The sequence below is a fragment of the Charadrius vociferus genome, unplaced genomic scaffold (genome assembly GCF_000708025.1).
Source record: "Charadrius vociferus isolate BGI_N301 unplaced genomic scaffold, ASM70802v2 scaffold103, whole genome shotgun sequence".
NCBI lineage: Eukaryota > Metazoa > Chordata > Aves > Charadriiformes > Charadriidae > Charadrius > Charadrius vociferus.
This window is the reverse complement of record NW_009648061.1, coordinates 5,856,055-5,877,987: the sequence shown is the minus strand read 5'-3', so window position 1 is coordinate 5,877,987 and position 21,933 is coordinate 5,856,055. Positions and strand designations below refer to the sequence as shown.

General features: G+C 36.7%; 1 protein-coding gene across 1 annotated transcript in view; it reads right to left on the bottom strand.

Annotated features, from left to right (window-relative positions):
• The window catches only part of ABCA13 (ATP-binding cassette, sub-family A (ABC1), member 13), a 207,582-nt gene that overhangs the window by 105,814 nt on the left and 79,835 nt on the right, over positions 1-21,933 (bottom strand). The window contains exons 28-36 of the mRNA XM_009883803.1: positions 19,254-19,367; positions 18,084-18,174; positions 12,454-12,630; positions 10,047-10,347; positions 9,161-9,275; positions 7,662-7,991; positions 5,786-5,855; positions 1,962-2,096; positions 479-616 (exon numbers count right to left, since the gene is read on the bottom strand). Coding sequence (XP_009882105.1) covers positions 479-616; positions 1,962-2,096; positions 5,786-5,855; positions 7,662-7,991; positions 9,161-9,275; positions 10,047-10,347; positions 12,454-12,630; positions 18,084-18,174; positions 19,254-19,367 — 1,471 coding nt within the window. The remainder of the gene's footprint in view (positions 1-478; positions 617-1,961; positions 2,097-5,785; positions 5,856-7,661; positions 7,992-9,160; positions 9,276-10,046; positions 10,348-12,453; positions 12,631-18,083; positions 18,175-19,253; positions 19,368-21,933) is intronic.

Sequence of the window (21,933 nt, the reverse complement as noted above, 5' to 3'; positions counted from 1 at the left end):
AAAGAAATGAACCAAGTTAATTTTTCCACTGAAACAAGAAGCAAATAAAAACAGCAGAGGAGGAGGAAGAAAATCAAGCTGCAGTTAAAAAAAAAAAAAAAAAGTTAACAAAACACAACACTTTTCAGATTCAGTAAGAGTATGAAATGATTCAAGGAACTTCAGAAGATCCTAACAAAGCAAAGAAGCAATACACAGGGACAGGATGAACCCAAGTGATACTTGTTTTACATTTTTTAAAGAGTTTTCTTAAATATTTGTGTACAATAGTTTTAACTGAACAATTCAAGAATTACAGGTGACAGCACAATTAACAGTTAGTATATAGTGTTCATAGTATACACTATATAATGGAGGAGAGAAAGGGACAAGACTTAAACACACAATACAGGACCAAGCAATGATAAAAGCAGAGTGATCAAAATCAGCACACCATTCATAAATGAGCTGTTATTAAAATTGTAATATGACTACAAACCTTTTTCTTGGAAGTTTTCATTGAAGAAAAACATATTAGAATTCAGATAATGTCTCTTCCTCCTCTCTACACCACACAGGTTCTTCCAGTAGGAAAAAGTAAAAGGGAAGTACCATCGGTTCTTTAATCCACATTTTCCTAGGTGATAATTATGATAGAAACTGTTGCAAAATTTATAGTTATTTTATATTTGTTTGTAGACTACTAATGTCCTGTCATTACTTACAAATGGTTACACCATTTAATTAGCTCAAGCTCATAGCTGAACTTAACAAACCTTAATAAGGTAGAAGAAAAGTCATTAGGCCATAATACCGGGTCCTGCCATAAATTAATCAATCCTCAGTGATACTGTGTTTTACCCTACCTCTAAATCAGCTTTAAAGTGTAACAGAATCATAGACTTAACAATATGTAGCCACAATCTAACATAATCTTGTGACCTAGAAGAAAGAAAACGCACCAAATAGCCTGCCAAGGCAAAGAGCTTTATTCTTTATTGTAACAATAATCAATTGCACCAATCATTAAAGATTATTCTTCCATTATTATCTGCACAATTTACACAAATCACCCAGCATAAGAAACATTTATTGCAGCACGCAAGCAGAAAGGGCAAAAATATGCTCCTATACACAACCTAAACTTTGGCATTGCCTAATCTTTCCAGGCTTCACTTTCAAATCACACAATATATTCTCTTGTGTTTGGAGTTGCGTTTCATTGCCACTGAAGGGCAGCTGTCAATTTAAGCTAAAGTTTGTAAAATTCAGTTGTATATTCTACACACCCCTATCTTTCAAGGCAATTTTTTTTTTTTTTATTTTTATATTTTTAAAACAAACATAGGGTACATGGAAGAAAAGGTGACATATGCAAATCAGAGGAAAAGGAAATTTCAAACAGCTAGTGAGGCATTAGGCTACAATTAAAAATGCATCAACCAACTCAATAATATTCATAAAATTTGGGTTAATGAAAAAAAAAATCCCACTAGTTTCTGAAAATATACTTGAAAGTTAATTAGTTTTCTTTATGCATTGGACTGTGGACTGACTGGTAGCAAGATACAGTTACCAGGCAGTTCAAAGTCTTTGTGGTCTGAAAATGTGGTGTTGTTCAAGAGTTTCAGCCAAGTACTGACTCAGAAGATTCTCCATTTTTACAGCAATTTTTGCTACTAGACTAAGGTCTGTTACTGTGAAGTACCAACAACAAATTCCTAAGTCCGTCAAATATTAGTCATCCTCATATGTAAACAAAAGATATTTCATGCCTGGCTACATAGTCCGTGTAGTAGTTAGCACTACTCACTATTTATGTACGTAGGAAGACTTGTACCCAGTCCCTAAAGGCAATCAAAAGCTTAACTCAGAAAAAGATATATTTTTGGTTTAGTTGTATACAATGAGGAAAGCAATTCTACCCATTCCATTCAATAATTTCTTCAAAAACATGGAATAAGAAAACCCCATGATCTTACCAGAAATTATATTGCTGAAATACCAGCCACCTATAGAATATAAAATAGAGTCCAAGAACATCATCCAGCACATCCATCCAAAGGTCATGTGTCCTCCCTGTGCCATTGACTGGTGCACATTATTCCACTGAATTCCTGGTAGTAACAGTAATAATAATAATGATTTTTAAAAGGTCGCAGCTAAATCAGTACAGCATTAAAGACCACAAACACATCAACACCACACACTTCTGGCTATTTAAGCACTGACACAAAAAAGACCATAGTTAATAACAGTAATTCTAATGAATAGAAATGAATCGCTATGCCTCTATGTGCCTCGGTTTAGAACAGCAGGTGACACTGCTGCTGGGAAAATGCAGACAAGCTGTTGTAGAAAGGGCTGTTTATGAACTTATAGCTGGCCCTTGATTTGGCAAAAGAAAAAGAACTACGAGTCTCTGACAAAATGGGGTACTGATGAATCAGTATGAATGAATCAGGCTCTATACCATTCTGCCGATACTATAAAGATATGAGTTACGCAAAGTTTAAAGTAATTTCGAAAATGCTAAATCTGAAAACATAAATTTGTGAATTCAAACTAAGAAGTAAGTATTTTTGTGCATTGACTGTATACAGAGGTAAAATGGAACAACAAACTCACTGAATAATTGCTTCATAAAATTATTACATTGCAGAAGACTTGAAAGGAAGAAAGAAGGTGCAAAACACTAGTACTACAGAAAGCTACCATATTGCTAAATGGAAAACAAAAGTAACCAAATTGTAGATTTACAAAAAGCATTGCATTTTTTTTTTTCTGCAAATGCTACTTTTTTTGCAGTACAGTGAGTCATGGTATTGTTTCTACAATATTTTTCTACAATTGTCAAGAAAAGCAGTTTTTCCACAAAGCACGTTTTGCCCTTTCTTCAGTGGAGATGAGTCATTTTGATGAAGTGTCTGGTGGGAAATTTAAGTAATATTTTCTGAAACTGTCTCTTCTCTCTTACCAACTTTTGTATCATGATGATACTTTTTCAATGCAGTGGTTTGTAACATCCACCCTCATCAATATAGATCTTGCCGTATTAGTAAAAAAAGAAATTTATCTATTTAGATAGATCCCTTTATCTATTTAGATACATGAATGCATATCCTTTGTAGACATTTATCAAGGGCTCAGACATTCAATTCTTTCTTTTCTAAAGCTTCAGCATCAACAAGGGCAGCTCTTAGCTTGGGGATAGTAGGTGTAACCATGTTAAAACATGTAGCAACCTGTTAGAACATTTAGCCAGTTTCCAAACATTTTTTTTCTTCCTAACACTTAGACATAGTAGGGTGTTCTCGTGCGTTTATGCACCTACACAGTAGCTCAATGGGGAATTCACCAACTGCCTCCAAGCTTGCAGAGACAAGCTGCTGCTCAGGCCGAGTATGAATATGGTCACACAGGAGAAATGTATGAAATACTTTACAAAGTAAAGGTAATTTTTTCTTACTTCCCAATGTATAATAGTTAAATATTTATCTTAGCATTATGTTGAGAGTGAATAACTTGCACTGTTCCTGTTCTGTACAATATTGTTCTCATAAACCTCCATTGTGTTATACATTAATCCACGTGTGAATTCAGACACATCTGCCAAGTTCAAGAGTAGTCTAACCCAATGAACAAGAACTCAGGTAAAAACGCCAGGAGGCCTGCATGGATGAACAAGGAGCTCCTGGCCAAACTCAAACACAAAAAGGAAGCATATAGAGGATGGAAGCAAGGATGGATAACCTGTGAGGAATATAGAAACATTGTTTGAGCATGCAGGGATGAAGTTGCGAAAGCTAAAGTCCAAATGGAATTGAATCTGGCTAGGGATGTCAAAGACAACAAGAAGGGCTTCAAGAAGCACATAGGTGACAAAAGGAAGACCAGGGAAAATGTGGGCTTTTGCTAAACAAGACAGAGTACCTGGTTACACAGGATGTGGAAAATGTTGAGGTACCGAATGCCACTTTTGCCTCAGTCTTTACTAGCAAGTCTGGTCTTTGGAAATCCCAGGTCGCAGAGACCAAGGGAAAAGTCTGGAGCAAGGATGATCCTCTTGGTGGAAGAGGATCAGGTCAGGGAATACTTATGCAAACTGCATATACATAAGTCTATGGACCCTGATGGGATGCACCCAAAAGCACTGAGGGAGCTGGCATACGGCATTGTAAGGCCAATCTCAATAATCTTTGCTTGATCATGGCAGTTGGGAGAAGTGCCCAAAGACTGAGTGAAAGTAGTTATCACTCCTATCTTCAAGAAGGAGGAGCCAGGTAACTACAGGCCAGTCAGCCTCATCTTGATCCCTGGGAAGGTGATGGAATAGCTAATCCTGGAATCATCTCCAGGCACATGAAGGGCATGAGTATCATCAGGAGGTCAGCATAACTTCACCAAGAGGAAGTCATGCTTGACTGATTTGATTAAACTTCTACAATGAAAAGACTGGCCTGGTAGATGAGGGGAGACAGTGGATCTTGTCCACCTGGACTTCAGTAAGGCTTCTGACACTGTCTCCCATAAGATCCTCCTAAAGAAGCTAATGAAGTATAGGCTGGAGGAGTAGACAGAGAGGTGGACTGCAAACTGGCTGAATGGCCAGGCCCAGAGGGTGGTGATCAGTGACATGAAGTGTAGTTGAAAGACAGTAACTAGCAGCGTACCCCAGGGGGCCAATGCTGAGTCTGATCCTATTTAACATCTTGACTAATGACCTGGATAATGGGGCAGAGTGTATCCTCAGCAAGTTTGCTGGTGACACCAAACTGGGAGGAGTAGCTGATATGGCAGAGGGTCATGCTGGCACCCAGAGAGGCTTGAACGGGCTGACAAAACAGGCTGACAGGAACCTCACGAAGTTTAATAACAAGTCCAAAGTCCTGCACCTGTCGAGGAACAATCCCATGTACCAATACCCAGCCGCGTAGCAGCTTTGCAGGAAAGGACCTGGGAGTCCTGGTAGACATGAAGGTGAACATGAGCCAGCAATGTGTCCTTGCCACAAAGACAGCTGATGATATCCCAGTGACAGGACAAGAAGTAGTAGGCACAAACTGAAACACAGGATGTTCCCAATGAACATCAGGAACACGTTTTCACTGTAAGGGTGACTGAGCACTAGCATAGGTTGCCCAAAAAGGCTGCAGAGTCTCCAACCTTGGAAATATTCCAAAGCCATCTAGACATGATCCTGGGCATCCGGCACTAAGTGGTCCTGCTTGAGCAACGGGGGTGGACTACATTGCCTCCAGAAGTCCCGTTCAACCTCAACCATTTTGTGATCCTACAAAACTCCCTGTTGATATCCTCACCAGAAAGCAAGCATTAGAGCTGCCACTGACATCAATGAGGACTTCTAAGAAACTGCTCTAAATGCCTTGCCAAAGCTTCCTCCGCTGCACTGAGAGAAGTAACACATTCAATGAGAGAATCATTCAGTCAGACGCTCACCCTTAGGTAGCTCTACCAAATTTCACTAAATATAAAGTTTGGGTTTGCATCTCTAGAACAATTTCATTTGCTGAATACATTCTTTCTGTCATCTAATGGGATGTGGAGATTTTGCTCCAACGTGTATTGAAAATAAAGCAATGCTAAGCCCACTTTAATTTACTGGTAGAAAGTGGCACAAGCTTAACTTGGCTTTCAAGGGACCTTAAAAAGGTTTTTTCTCCTGTTATGATCTACCCTGTTAACTCATTATTAGAGATTTTTTTCAGATCAAAGTGAAAAACATTTCCAACTGTAGTTTTAGAAATAATAATTACAAACCTTTTCTTCTAACCAGAGAGCTTACCTATTTCTTGGCCTTCAAAGAATGTAATGAAGAATACTCCTTGCCCAAAGGCAGTTGTAGACAGAAGGCACTGCAACACCAGAGGAGAAACAGTGAACATCAAATAAAACACATCGTTTACAAGCTCCATGAAATAAAATAACTTGTGATACTAAAAGCAAGCACAAAATAAATAGACCTTTGCTACACGTAGGCTAATGGTCATTATTTTCTTTTATGTTTTAGCAATACTCCCCCACATACTGAAGCAGTATTTGCTCCACCTTAAAGAGCTCCACTGACCTAGTTATCAATATTGAAAAGCATTACTTAACTTTGTAACAAGTTACAGGCCACAATAAATCTATCATAGACTGAAAATATATAATGTATAATACTGTAAAAGCATGCAAAGAAATATAATTTCTGTAGTAAAAGCAGTGGTTCTACTCATTTTTGAAAGACCAGAGCTCAAGAAGAGACAGAGGCAGAAGGAACATGCACACTGGGTACTATATGCTGAGACAGCGTTTTTGTGCAAGGAAGTAACTTTTGACTTGCAAGAACCAACATAGTCATGCTGTATCACAAAAGTACAAAATGGAAAATAAGCAAGTTAGTGATGTAGTATAACAAGGAAGTGTAACTGATGATCAATGGAAAATCGCTGTCGAGCTCATGAAGGCTGATGGGAAGATCCAAAACATTACTAAAATTAATAAGCATTACTCAGTAATGAAGTTCTGCAATTTGAAACTGAGCTGAAATAGAAGTTCATTTTTTCTCCTGTTATAAAATAATGCAATTAAATAAGGCTTCTGCAATATTTGACACAAAAGAAAAACATCCTGCCAGCTGTCTGAAGAAAGTCTGACATAGGCTGCTACTTAGAAAAAAAATTCAAAATCATCAGTGGCATTTTTGTGCAGAGGAGTTCATGCTAATTCCCACCGAGTCCCTGCCTCTTACATTGCTAAGGTTTCACTTAATGACCTCTCGTTCTCTTCAAAAATTATTGCTTTTTTCACATGCTAATGCCTCTGATTTTCAGCAAGTGCAAGATATCTAAAGAGTTATTTTGAAATAACTGCTTTTAAAGTGTGCAAGTTATCCAATGCATACTTTTCCCTCTCTGCCACCCAAAGGAGGGAGACAAAAACAACAGGAAAAAAAAAAAAAATTCCACCCTGCCTATTTATGCCCGAATTCTGCAGTCTTACATCTGTACTTACTCGTATGCAAAGAACAAATATATTTTATCTGACTGATTGACACTGAAAAAGCATCCATTTTTTTTAATAGCATGTGTTATTCCACCAGCTTAATTTGGTATGTGACTTATTTTGAAAGAATGAAGTCATAATGTGTGAAATACAGTTTGCTTTGTATGATGGTGATATTTGATGTCCCGATCAGGGATATAGTATGTTAAGACAGTACAAACACATAAACCAGCAAAGGACATGGAAGAACAGATGCCAAAGAAACAAATACCTCAAACTGTATAGCCAGACAGGCACTAGACAAATTTCTGATCTAATCCCCAATTGTACTCAACAGAGAATCAGTCACTAGTTTTTCTCCAAACAAATAACGACTTTCAGGAGTGGCATGTCATCAGGTGTGCTTGAAAGTACACAAACATTATAAATATTTTGAGGCAAAAACATAAAGACTACTCACGAACATGAGGAATACAACTTCCTTATATTTTCTGTAGGTTTACAAAATCTCCCTGAAAAATTATTATTTATTTCTTTCTACATTCAAAACATTTTCTTAATTGGATATCTATGAATGTGACTTATTTCCAGTGAAACATAAAAGCAAACAGAAACCTGGGAAAAACACAGCATAGTTGGAGGAGAAAAATTAGAAAAGGAAAAGAAATATTTACCATTATAATCTGGTTGGTGAAACTCAGCTGGTTCTGCAGCACCAACAAAACTATGTAGGGTAAAAAACTGATCATATACACAAGGCTTGCACACAGAGCTGCTGTATTGGCATTGCTAAAAAACGCTCCCAAAAAATAGCTTAACATAATAACTGTAACTCCAAAATCCAGGAGAAAAAGGAAGACGAGGAAGCCATTGCTATAAGCAAAGATACCACTTGCTTTTAAAATGATGGCCAGTGCACAGCTGCTTATTGTGAGTACAATGACATTCTCCAGAAACCAAGCAAAGAAATGAATGGCTGGATGTACACCCATTGTCTTCATATACTGCAAGACAACAAAATAGCAAAAAGAGTTAAAGTTAGGAAACAAATTTTCTTCTCTCTTCGTCTTTCTTTTTTTTTTTTAAGCAAAACATGTTGCCACCAAGACTCCACCAGCTTCCCAAAGGATCTCATCTTCCCCTTAAATTACTTGTCTCTTTTCCCTTTTCCTGTGCTGCCCCTTCTGCTGCTCTCTCCTGGATCAAACACGATCTGAGCTTAATGCATACTAACCTGAGGAATCCTCATGCTCAGGCACAACTCTCTCTTGCAAAGGGTTACAGAACCAGATGTCAGATTACTAGATCCTCCAGTGAGTTTTTATACTCTAAAAAGTACTAAAGATATCTACAACACTGTATAAACAAATGTTTTTTCCCCAGACTGTTGCTGAACTAAAAGTAACATATGGGTACGCTTGTAAGCTTTTATGTGTTAGCATGCAAATAATAATTTAACCAGATGTGAAGTATCATCCCTCTTTTTTGAAAAACATGCTTTTGGAAACAAGCTAATATTACTTCTGAAGCATTTTTCATAAAATAACAAAAAATAACTTTATTAAGTTGATTTAATATTTTAAAGCATTAAAAAATAAGGCCTATCTTACAACACAAAGTTGAGAAATTATCTCATTTCCCAAATTAAAAAAAAATTACTCCAGCAGTATAAAGGCCAGTATAATTCTTAAAAAAAAAAGTACATTTATTAATACAGAAAATGTATCATAAACCCCCCTGTGCTTGCATATGCTTAGCACCTGCTAAAACTAGCCGTTGATGTAAGCGAATAATTTTCTTATTTTTTTCTGTGTCATCATCCCTTATATTTCTGATAATTACACAGTAAACGGCCAATTTTTCATTAAAAAAAAAACACTTTCTAATCACAAGGACTTTTTCCAAACAACAGTTTTCAGTTTCAACTTTTAGGGATCTTTTGCTTGTTGCTTTTTGTCTCCAGAAAAATATTTGCATACTAAGAGGACGGATGCTCAGACAAAGTTGTGAATCTGAGTTGGCAGGTAGAACTAGAACATACCACCCAGAGGAAACAAGTGAAAACAAAGCCAACTGGATTATGACTGCATGAAAGTACCTCAAAGTTTAAGTTTTATATTTCAGTACACTGTAATAAATCAATTTTATTTTCAGAGGCTAATCTGCCTCTTACCTCTTCAAGATGAATTTCTCGTTCATAAACCAGCTTGCGAACCATCCCAGCAACTGAAACCATCCATGTTAGCATCATCATAAGTGGGAAAAAAAAACCTATATTGTTCAAGAATCTATGAAAAACACATACATACAGAGTTGTTAGCGCCCAAAGACAGAAGGTTTTTTAGTAGAATGTCAACAGAGGAATGCTAGAACTATTGCCAAAGCATGCACAAAATAAGATCTGACACAAGCAATAAGACTTATTCTTGTTCTGGTTAGAATTGCTTATTCTTCAAGTAACCAGCTAAATATATGTATTGGTACTATAACATTATCTTAGTATTTGCCAACAATAAAACTGATGTAATCAGCCTTTAGGGCTCCATTCAAATTCAAACAGAATTCAGATTCGTGTCTATGACAAAGTAATATATTTGGACAGTAAGGAATAACATAAGCCAGTCAACTTTTGCTCCACTTTAACAGATATATTATCACTGACTAATTTTAAATTCTAATAGTCAGGATGTTTTGATGGTTTTATAAAGAGCAATTTATAGTTTGTGTACAGGACAATTAAGGATGGAAAGTGGGTTTCTTAGCATAATCTAAGTTAGTTGCACAACATGTTGGCACAGTCTCTGTCCAGCAGACAACTTCACAGTAGAGCTGCGAACAGCTCATAAGGGACCGCTTGCCAAACAGAAGTTGCATAATGTGTTGTGGTCACAGCTTTTAAACAATCTTTGCTATGTTGTTTATTGGTATTGGACTTACAAGTTCAATCCTGTACTGAGATATACATTCACCCCCTGCAAAGACGCGGTAGCTTCCCACATCCTCTAGCACTAATCTAATAAAGGTAATACATTGAATTTAAAAGCTGGAAGTTTACTTACAGATCACTGGTATGACAAGGGTAAGGCATGGCTTGCACCTGAATGGCTGGGTTGGAGGTATCTGTCCCAGTCTGTGCTGAAATAATTGCTCTTTCAATCATGTCTTGAAGAGGAATAAAGATGTGGTTGTATTTAAACCCATCAGCTGGCAACTTCTGGGGATGGGATTTCCATGCTGGGTTTTTAATCAAATCTGTTCTCATGCTATAGAGAACGCTGGTTCTAATTGTATATGAAATGTGCCGTGGAAGGAGTTTGCTAGAATCTTGCGTCTTGTTCTTTGGTATATCAAAGATTATACCTGATACAAGAAGAAAAGGAGCTTCATACCCAAGCTTGTATGATTTATGCTATTTACATAGCTAACTCATGGCCAATTGTCATATGATATTAGGATACATTTACTCGTCAGGTCAGGCCTCTAAAGTTTCTTGAACCCCCAACACAAGAATGGTACATTTCACAGAGACTTACTCTTTTTACATTCATGAATGTGAAATGCAAAAAATTATTCACATGATCAATGGGTTTGCAACAATCATTTTTATCTCAGAAAACTCCTTCTTTGATTTGTTTTTTTGAATTGTGGTTTATTCTCTTTGTATCCATATTTAACCCCTTTTTGATCTCAGTTCCACAGTGAAAGCAGCAGCCATAAAATTTGTCCATCAAATCATAACAACCTCTGGAAGTGACAAACAGTAACAACCCACTAAAATTTACTCTGATTTTTAATTTGAGTCAATTACAAAACTTCTGGTTTAACACAGCATGTTTATTTTCTCTAACCCTGATTAAAAAACTAAAAAAAAAAAAAAAAAACCCAAACAGATGAAAGCTGAATCTGTATCTGGAAAGATGAAGTCAAATAGAGCATATTGGTTGTATTTTCTTTGTAGATGACCCAAACTTTTTAGGACTTCTTGATGAATGTGAAATGTTGTCCTTTTTCCCTTGGGAAAGGGGAGAGATGCCTTACCTGCCTCCCAGCACTCTGAAGGATAATATGACATAGAATACTTTATTCTGCTGTAAAGCTTATTTTTTCAACTGTCCAATCTCATTCTCCCATTTATGCAAACACTTAATTTCCTAAGACATTTCATGAGTCTATGAAGGCTTTGAAGACTACAAACAAAGCAAGCAGGGAAAATTTCACTTTAGTTTCACATCTAACTATAGAAAGGAACGTATGCCTCTATCTGAGCATGCAATTTTGACTTGTTGGACACACTGGGTCCCTTAAAATGCCATCTTACCTCTATAAGCATGTGAAGAGATTATAAGGCCACAGTGCTGAAAATACTCCCAAGAATTATCTTGGCTTATGTCATTTTATGACCCTTCCCTATGTAAGTGAAAGCAAAATGGATCTAGAATTTGACAATTCAGTTTTCTGAGGGCCAAGATCTATCTGTCTGTTTCTTCCCTTGAAGGGGCCAACAATTTCACTTTCTATGAAGTAACCCTGAGAAATTTTCCTTATCTCATGATATGGCCTAATGCTAAATTGATGGAGAGTGGTCATTTCCACATTCTGCAAATGGGGGTACTGTGCAGGTTACAGAACAGACATAGGATTCCAGACTGAGTAGTTTCATTCTCTAGAACTACTTTGACATGCCTTCTATTGTCTACTTACAGGAGTCCATGGAGGCAATAAAAGCTAAAACAACAGGGGACAAAAAAAATGTGGCATACTTTATATAGACATAAATGGGGCTCTCTTTTGGAAAGGCTACATGCAACTTAAAGCATTTTATGCAAGAAGAGAAAGGGTGCATAATAAGAAAAACATTCTTGTCTTTTAAACTTTTGTACTATTAATTGATTCTCAGCAATAAGGATATAATGCGGGAAAAGGATAGTGTAACCCCCAAGAAGAAAAAAAAAAAAAATCCATTGCTTAAGAATGTATTTACTCTGAATAAACAAGTTAATTTCTCTGAGATGTTGGTTTAAGAGTAACACGTACCAAAAAAACCTTTTCTTTCCTCCTTTTTGCAAAGCCAAGAATATAAAAATTAAAATTTGAAAGGATGCAAACCAGATGATCTTGTCATAATAAGTAGCCAAGTTTCCTCAGTACTATACATTTTTCAGCTCTTTTTATTCTACTTTAAACATTTATTACTATTCTTTTCAATATTTTGTTAGAAATAACAAAGTCCAAGGATTCATTTGGCAGTTCCACAAATAAAACAACAATATTTTTACAGCATATATTACAGCATTTGACTGTTGGGGAATACCTCTAAGGTAAATGTGCTTTATTTTGCCTGTATTGTATGTGTTTTACTGCACACTTTGAAACCATGTAAGCTTAACCTACATTGTCAACAGACACAGACAACAGCTACAAAGTCTGATGTTTTCTGTCAATATACATTTTAAATAAGGTACTTACTAGCCAAAAAATTATTTTGCTGCATGAGTTCATGAGCCTTCTCCTCCAATTTCTCAACAGAGTCAAAAGGCTGGAAACGGTCCAGTAACACACAGGAAGAGATATTTACTACAAGCTGTGACAACAGGTCAATCTGTTTACTTGCTGAGCTGTTAAGCATCTTGTTCATCATAGCTTCTAAGATAAGGAAAGAAATTGGACTTCCTTAGTTCTAATGAACAGAACAGAAAGGCATGTTCTCACTTGCACATCCTATAAGAGTAAATACCCTTTGTATTCGAAAAGAAAGGAGGAAGTTTTAAAAACATAGGAATTTTAGTGTGAACTTCTGGAAGTGTAGTTCCCATCTCAGTGGCTTTTACAAGTCCTCAGCTACTTTTTCCTTCAATAGCAATAAAAATGTAACAGTTTCTAGAAAAGTTCTAAAAAGAAACCATGTCCTTGAAGCTGTAGGACTTTTAACATTTCCTTCTCTTTCCATAACTACTCCCACAAATACAAGCGAGTTACTGTACTTTGAACATCACAACAGAGATCCATCTCTTTCATCTAGGGATGTATTGGCCATTTCTTCTCTCCTTGACACTGCAAATATTTCAAGTACCTTGTTATATAGGACATAAGCATTTTGACTCTAGCCCTACATTTAAAAAGAATTTGAAAAAAGCCTACAACCCCTCCATTTGGAATTTGATTTTATCTATGGATCCAGGATGAATGTATACCTCAACCAAAGCCTGGTTTCCAAAAGCACCGAACCTTTGGAGGAATTCAGATCTTCATCCATTGGTAAAGAATATAGACATAGTGCTATATCCTTATTTTTGAGAGAATAGCCAGAAGGATAGCATGATCTAGAAACAATCTTAACTCATCTGGATTTAATGGAAACATCTGAATTTCTAAGGTAATAAACAATGTTATAAAACTTCCAACACAAGTTTTCATCTTAAATTTTTCAAGAGTCACTTGAAGATACAGGCTTTAAAAAGGATAGGTGATGATCTCATTTGATCACACTTGTGACAGACAAACTGTAGATAATAGGTGCTATTCAGCATCAGCACAGGAAATATCACAATAGGAAGGCAGATAAGTGGTAAAAAATATGGAGTAGTCTGGAGAAGAGACACAACTACCAGTGAGAAAGGCTAAAGATCACAAGGAGAAAAAGTAGAGGAACTGATAGTCTAGAACCCAGATGACAGGCAAGCAATGACAGAGTGGATTCATGGGTTGAAAGAAAACAGCTCCAAGAATAGATACTATATGTCTTATTTACTGCTATCCTTGAGGAGGACAAGAAAGAAAATACCTATACTGCTACTTGTTTTGTGGCATTAGACACAACAGAATATTCTTAACGTTAAGCCCAAATAGTAGGGTTAAGCTTTCAGACATATTTTTATTTTTTTTTTATATATATATGTGTCTGTGTAATTATATGTAGCCCTATATACATACACATTAAAAAAAAAAAATAACAAGAGATCTCTTCACCAGTTGATCTTTGAAAGACTTTAATTTGAAATAAACAATTAACTAAAAAAAACCCTTCTCTCTTGTGAATTAAACTATTGAATATTTTAGCATAAGGAATAACAGCTAGCTTGCAGCTTGGTTGGAGTATGGCACACAAATATTTTTGGAAACAAAATATTGTCTTTCACAATGTGTGTGAACTTCTGCACTCTAGCATAGAAATAACACATATATATGAATAGATACGATCAATGGGAAAGTTGTTAAATGTAGCAATTATGAATAAAAAACTCTGCAAATCTGTTTTCACTGTTATCTTTATATTTTGTTGCATACCAACTCAGCCCTCATCTTCCATTTAGCTTGTTTAACCCATTACTAAGCAACTGGGAGGAAATACAACTGATTTAGGTAATTCTACTAGGTAGGAGTGCTATTTAAGTAAAAGGTTGCAAGAAGAATAAATTGGAATACACCAGCAGTGAATGAAATTAGGTCAGAAATTAGGAGAAAGTTTCTATTTATCAGGTGATTTTGGTGGTGGCACAGTTTTCAGCGGCGATGTTAGGGTTATTCATTTCCAGCTTCCTATATACGCATAAAACTATTTCATTACAATGAGGACAGCAGAGGGGTAGCATGGAGGAAAACTGCCTGTGTTTTTTTACCCTGCTGTTACATCCCAGGTCACATGTAGCCCTCCATAAGGGAGATTCCTTGGTAGTAAAAAAACACTTAACATCTGGGAGAAATCACAGAACAAGACAGAGAATCAGCAAGCAAGATTCGACAAGAAGAGCCTGCAGCACAACTGCCTCCCAGTGCCTCTTGAGAGGTTTGTAGGGACTGCGCCCAGCAAGGAGCTCACAAATTCCAGTGGGACAGGGTTTATATCAAATCAGTTACACCCAGGAAATTATTGCAAATTGCTGGGTCGGAAAGCAAGCAGACGCATACAGTTGCGTTCCCACACAAAGCTAGTTTAAAAAGTAAAGAAGGGTTTAAAAGAAAACCACAAACTTTTCTGCCCTCAGTTAAATATTTACTTTGTTCCAGGTGAGTAAAAGTGACACAGTAACCCTGTAAAACAGTTTTAGAAATTTATAACTTTGCGAGGTCTTACAGCATAGTAATTTTATAGAGAGGTTGGAAGAGTTCTACATCAATCCACTCTGTGTCCACGACACTTTCCAGCAGGAGTAGCAGGGTGAATAACATGTCACTAAGAGTGTTAACCATTTTCATAGCATTGTAGAGAAGTAAAAAAAAAAAGATACAAACACGAGCACATTGGATTTGAGCATAATTAGAAGTCTTCATGCGAGTGTATATGTAGTAAACCAAAGGAATATTTGCTTTATTTAAAAGACAAAATACATAATCACACAGATTATGTGACTTTAGAAAACCTGAGCTTTGGATGGAAATAAACAGATTGTTAGTGGTCAAACCAATAACATATATGCATATAGTTAAGACTTTAATTGGATCCAAGTGAAATAATTACAGGACTAAAAAGCTGATGCAGCATAACAGTAATGAAATTTTAAAAAAATATAAGAACTGAGGTTTACAGTAACAGCTGCACAAGATTATACACTAATAAAATGAACAAAAAAGCATATACAAAACCAACATAAAAATAACGGGGCATAGTAATATTTCATAAAGCAAAATGACAATGCAAATATGTAAAGAGAAGTATAATCAAAGTGTAAATGCATAAGAGTGCTCTGCCACTTTGGACAGATCAGCTTCACAAAGACATAAATGCTATGGTGATCTATAGCCCATATTGATTTTCACTTTTTTATATGATGTTAATTTTATCGACTATATTCCATTAAAATAAGGAAATTCTAGTTTCATAAGCAATTCTACTTAAATTATTTCCTGTATTCACCATCCAAAACTATTAACCTTTTATTACATATTGTCAAATGTCCTTAGCTCTGTTAAAAAGATATAGCTTGAGAAACACATGCACAGATTTCTGTGATGATGTTGTCTGCAACAGTGAAGATGGACCTGATAACTCCAGAGATCTTGACATCTACTTAATGAAATATTGTTTGCCCATAACCTATCCTGCAGTTCCCAGTATTCGGTGCAAACAAACAAAATCCATCTATTACTCAACTAATACAATGAGACAGCTATGTTTCCAGCAGGGCTTGCAGGTTGAGAGACTTGCTTTTTCCTCCCTCCTATCTTTCCAATTGTGTGATTCTATGGGGTACTTTTCAGTTATATTGTGATCCAGCTTCACCATGAGGGGTGAGCTGTGCCTGACCCACACTAGGCAACCGTTCTGTGGTTAAGAAAATCTTCCCGAGAGAGAGCAGATTCAAGTTTGAGACCCTCACCTAAGGATACTGAGCCCAGATTCTTACTTTCTGGATTAGATTCTGGACACCATTTGCCATTTTTCTTAGTGAAAGTGTGCACAGCTAGTTCTAGCCTTCAAATCGAGGCCAGCTTCAATTAAAAGAAGAGCCAAGAACTTCAGCTCACACCAAACATGACAGCACCAGCTCAGGGCAGTAGTATAATTTAAAACTGAGAACACATTTCATCATTTACAAGCTTTCAGGAGCTTCAGTGGATTTTGTCCATCTCCTGCTTAGAGGCAGCTACCAAAATCCAATAAAAGTTGCATTTCAGGTACATTTATTTGTTTATTTTAGCTCTAGACTTAATTCTTTGACTGTAGAGCAAACTTAACCTGTATTGCTGTAAAATCTGTTCTTTACAGCAATGAGGGTCATGCAGCCCCTTCATGGGGGCATCTGAGAGGTCATCACTGCCCTCCTTCAAGAAACGACTGGAACAGATTTTTCTCTGGCTCATAATTATCCTAATACTCACCGATAACAAACTACACAGGTCTGTCCTCTCTACCACTATCTTCCCTCTAGGAAGCACCCAGCTCCCTTTGTACATGATGTCACACTATCTGTTACTGCATTTTATCCCACTTTTCTCTCTTTCTGATCCTCAAAATCACGAGCTTTTCTTAAATGACATTAGACTCTTCTTTGGTAGGAACAATTCCTTCTGGCACATGTCAGCAACCATTTTAATTATCACGCACCCACCCTACTGACAGCAAGCCATATTGAATTTTTTTTTCATTTATCAAATCCTTATAAAATCTTTAAGTAACTTAAATTTCCAGCATAATCCTTTCTCTTCTCCTCCTCCTTAAACCCCTATATACCGAAAATTACTCATAATAATCCTCATCTCCATTCTAAACTGCTCCCCTTGGGATGTCTATCTGGTGCTGGAGGGCGTACTCTCTGCTCCTAGAGGTCTGGCTGCCAGGGACCAGTACCAATGCAGAAAGGGTGAAGCCAAGGATGGCTGTGACCCAGAGGGACACTGCTGGGCAGCCCCATGCAGACACCTGAGCCAGGGGCACTCTTTTCCCAGCAGAGCGGCACAGAGCTGTGGCTGGGCCTGCCCCAGGCTGCAGCTCCCACCACATCACAGCCTGGCTGCGGACCTGCCCATGGACTTGCTGATCTGTGTCCAGACCCCTACCCACAGGGTGACATCCTGGCCTGGCCTCAGCATCGCCCCCATGTCCCTTCCTGGACATCCCAGGGCTGGGCCTGACCATGATTACTCTCTACCTGAGCCCAACCTTTCTCCTCCCTCATATCACAGGCTTTTATGAGGCTCAGGAAGACCACATGCAACTAATTCTCAATAAAAGGAGCAACAAAGAAACCCGCCAAAAGACCCACAGACAGCTCTTGATTAAACACACTGTATCCAATCTCATTTTCTATTTATTTCCATTTAAAGTATATAGATTTCCTTAAAAATTTACTACAAAAATTTACTACTACATAATGGAACCGTGGCTACCAGATTTACTTCTCCCTTCCCTCCTTTTAAGTATAGCTCCTATGTTTATAACTCTCCCATGACAGTTTGCCATTTCTAATTTGTTACCAGATTTTTCAAGTCTGTCAATATTTTGAAATACAAATTATCCAGTCCCTCAGAAGAAAAAAGACAATTAGAAATATTTGAGACTAACTCAACAAGAGAATTTAAATTCTGGTACTTTAGTATCATTTAAGTAGGTAAAACATTCAATTTCAACTGAACTAGTCCATGTACTTTTACATACATACCATATACTTGCATTTTTTTCAATAGTTTTTCCATGTCAATATCCAAGTTACTTTCTATAAAGTGCTTTATAAAATTGCTTTGCAGTGCTTCCTAAAATGAAAGGTGATAGATGTTATATCAGGCTTATCTTCTGTCAAGAAATATAAAATACACATATGCATTCATGTTCAATTCCATTACCAAGATTTCCTGCATAACACTGGAGAAGTCACTTAGCCTCTCCATGGCTTCAGTCTTCCCCTCTTAACAGGTTAACTCCACACACTCCAAATAAACAGCAGAACATATACTCCCCATTGCTGCACATCATTGTCCTCCTTTACTGCAAACATTTTAATTGTGAGTCCATTCTAATGTCCTTGCAAGTCTGCTGGGACAGAAACCCATTTTCTTTTCCTGCAAGACTTTTGGGCCATTATACTATTAGCACTGGCAGTAGTAAAATATATATCTTTAAAAAAATGGCTTTTGGGAATTACTTTTACATTATTTTAACTTCTTTACCTCATTTGCCAAGTTCTAAGGGTGGGGAAAATTATTAGCTGTACAAAAGCAACCTGGGATCTGCAAGTCTAAAACATGATTACTAGCATCATTCCTTCATTGAACTTAAAAAATGGTTCAATTGGTATGTAGGCCGTGACAGAATTCTGCTTGTTTTCCCAGTGTAAGAGCCATGCATGTTTTCACAAGTCAAACATGGCAAAACTAAATTTTATTGGTGAAAACAAAAGGACGCAAATACATAGAGTGGGAAAAATCCCAGTTACAGCAATGCTCTTTTTTTTTTTTTAGTTAATATTCTTCACGTTTTTTTTATCAGTTGCACATATTGTTGGAAAAAAGCAAGCAATAAACAAGCAAGTTCCAGAAAATATTTTACTCCCTACAATCTTACATTTGTTTTAAATAAGTGTGTAAAGGTTGTTTTGTTTCCCTTATTGCCCGGTAAATTGGGCATCATGAAGCAGCATTGCTTTTAAATATTTTCACCTCCAAAGTTTCTCAGTATCAAACTGCAGGCTCCTAACCTAAAGATAATCTGCTTCTTTTTCATCTCTTTTCAAACCTGAAGCCAGATAAATGAGTAGTTTTCCATGTATAGAAATTCTGTCTAGATCACATAGAAAATAACTGGAAAATAGGAAACCCTCCCACAGTTCACCAACCTGCAGTCGTGAGACCGTGAGGACATTTCCACTGGTTTTAAAAACCTCAGACATCCTAAGCCACGTCTCAGAATAAGTCTTCAAATTTTCCACAAAAGCAAAAGTGAAATTAGCCTGGGAAAAAGAATACATGGAGACAAATTAAGTAAAAACTGCGTATAACAAATCTTAAGAAACAGGAACGGCTGGCATGCTTCACATCTTCTGCAACACCTTTCCATTTAACTTTGATAGTCAGCACTAAGAATATCCATGTTTTCTTTTTTCTACTTAAGAAATGAAAAGTATTTTTTGCAGTCTCTGAATACCAAACAAATCGGAGAAAATCTTCCTGCAGAGTGTATGTTTCCCACCTCAAGTATCATAAAGACCTTTTTATTTTATAATGCCTCTTTAATACAGAGTATCATAGAGGTTCTTCAGAAAGACAGAAAAAAAAATGCAGTTAGGACCTATTCAAAAGAAAGACTTTGCAGACTTTATGGGTCTTTTATTCAAACAACTTTAACTGAATATATAATAAACATGGAAGTTGGAAGCATATTCTGGATAATAAATTCAACTGACAAATCAATCTGTTTAAAAACACTATCACAGAGGAACACTCGAATATAGCAAAATATTCTCTGTCCCAGTCAAACATAAGCTACAATTTCTCTCTCAGCCACTAGCAACACCCATCAATTTTTTCCAGCCTGTTTTAAACAGACCACAAGTGTACTCAAAATTAGAAAATATTGCAGTATCTTTTTGTTTAAATTGGTGTTATCAGTCACAGAAGTGCATTTAAGAACAATCCAGCATTGATAGTATGGTAGAGATCGTGACATTTCCCAGCAGTGTCTGCAATGAGTTGTAAACTCCAATTTGGGACGACACTTTTTGCAATAACTCCTGTTCAAAGTACACCATTTTTGCCGTAGTATTTTAAGTGTCTTTTTCAAAATCCCACTCCTACTACAACATGGGAAAACAATTTGTGGTGGTTCTTTCTTCCCATTTGTAGCACAGAAGGCCCAAAGAGACCCTTGCAGATAATTTCATTTTCCTGAAGGAATTTATTCATTTAACATCTATGAGATTACCCATTCCACTTTCAAAAGGAGACTGACCCTAAATGTTAAACTGAAGTTTGGTGCCAAATCAACTAAACAAGTTCTTCTGTTAAAAAGCAACATAGAAACCTCATGGACTGAAATCCCAGGCCTGAATATCAGGGTCATGTAACCCACTGTCCAGGCACGACAGTTACAAGCAGGGGGAAAACAGAAAGGCTGCAAGGGTAGCAAACAGCCAAAATGGGAGATTGCTATTTCCCCAGCACTGAGCAAGCACAGGTCACACTGCAACACAAGAAGATCAAATTTTCAGACATTATTAGAAATTGTTATATCTAGCAGCTCAGAAGACCTGAGCTCAGTAGACCTCAGATCTTAGTGCTTCTTGAGTTGATTCTGAACAGCACAAAAGATTGTTTATTTTTTTGCTGAAGTCACTTTTAAAGAGCTATAATAGCTGTAATCTGCTTATATTTAACCTCCTCATACAAAGAAAAAAAAAAATACTGTAGCTGCATTGATTTTTGGAAAAGATGAACTTTGTATAATGTAGATGGTGATTTGAAAGAAATGAAAAGCAGCAAAGGGGTAAGATCTGTGCAGGGATTACAGAGACTATTTAAGGCAGCATAGAGGAAACTGAGGAAATGCATATTGCCTATCAAAAAAAGGTTTGAGAAAGACAATATACCTGCACATACACACTACACAGCAGGAAGCTATTAGACAACATCCTTTTAAAAATTTGAAGTTACATCCAAATAAAAAAAACAAGAAAGACTAGGGGAAAAAAAGCTTGAGCAACCTGGTCTAGTGGAAGATGTCCCTGCTCATGGCAGGGGGCTTGAACTAGATGATCCTTAAGGTCCCTTCCAACACAAGCCATTCTATGAATCTATGAAACGTTTTTTGTTTAATTTTTTTTTTTTTTTTTTTTTTTTTTTTTTTTTTGCTTTCTCATTCATAACAGTAGGCCTTTGGGAACTTCCTGTGTCGGAAGCCTTCTACATGGAGAACATTTTAGAGAACCTATCTCAAATTGAAGCAGCAGTAAAAAAAAAAGTCGCAGAATTTAACATGATGAACAATAAGTAGTTTCCAGGACAAGATAACATCCAGCCAAGAATTCTAAGAGCGCTCAAGGATTAAATAGTTGAAGTACTCACTGTGGTGTAACCTCCTGATTAAAATTCCCTTGTTATCAGGGAACTGTAAAATAACAAGTGCAATGTTATTCATAAAAGATGCTAGGGGAACCAGGAGACTACAGAGTAATAATTCTGAAACCTGTACTAAGCAAATTTTAATTTTGTTTTAATAATAATAATAATAAATTACAATAAAGAGTACTAGTGGAAACAGAGAATAGAAATAAATATATTTTGGAGATATAAACACAGGATTTTAAAAACTAAGTTGCCTCAGTTGAAGTTGAAGGACAAGCAAGTGAGTAAAGAGGTTGTTGATGCAGAAGATCTCACCACAGGCACTATGAATACTAAGAGTTTATATAAGTTCAAAAAGCAAGTGGAAAAATTATAGCAGTAAAGTCCTGGCAAGCCTGACCCTTAAGTTCTTGGTAGCTGGGACAGTATTTGGGGGCAATATCACCTCACTGACAT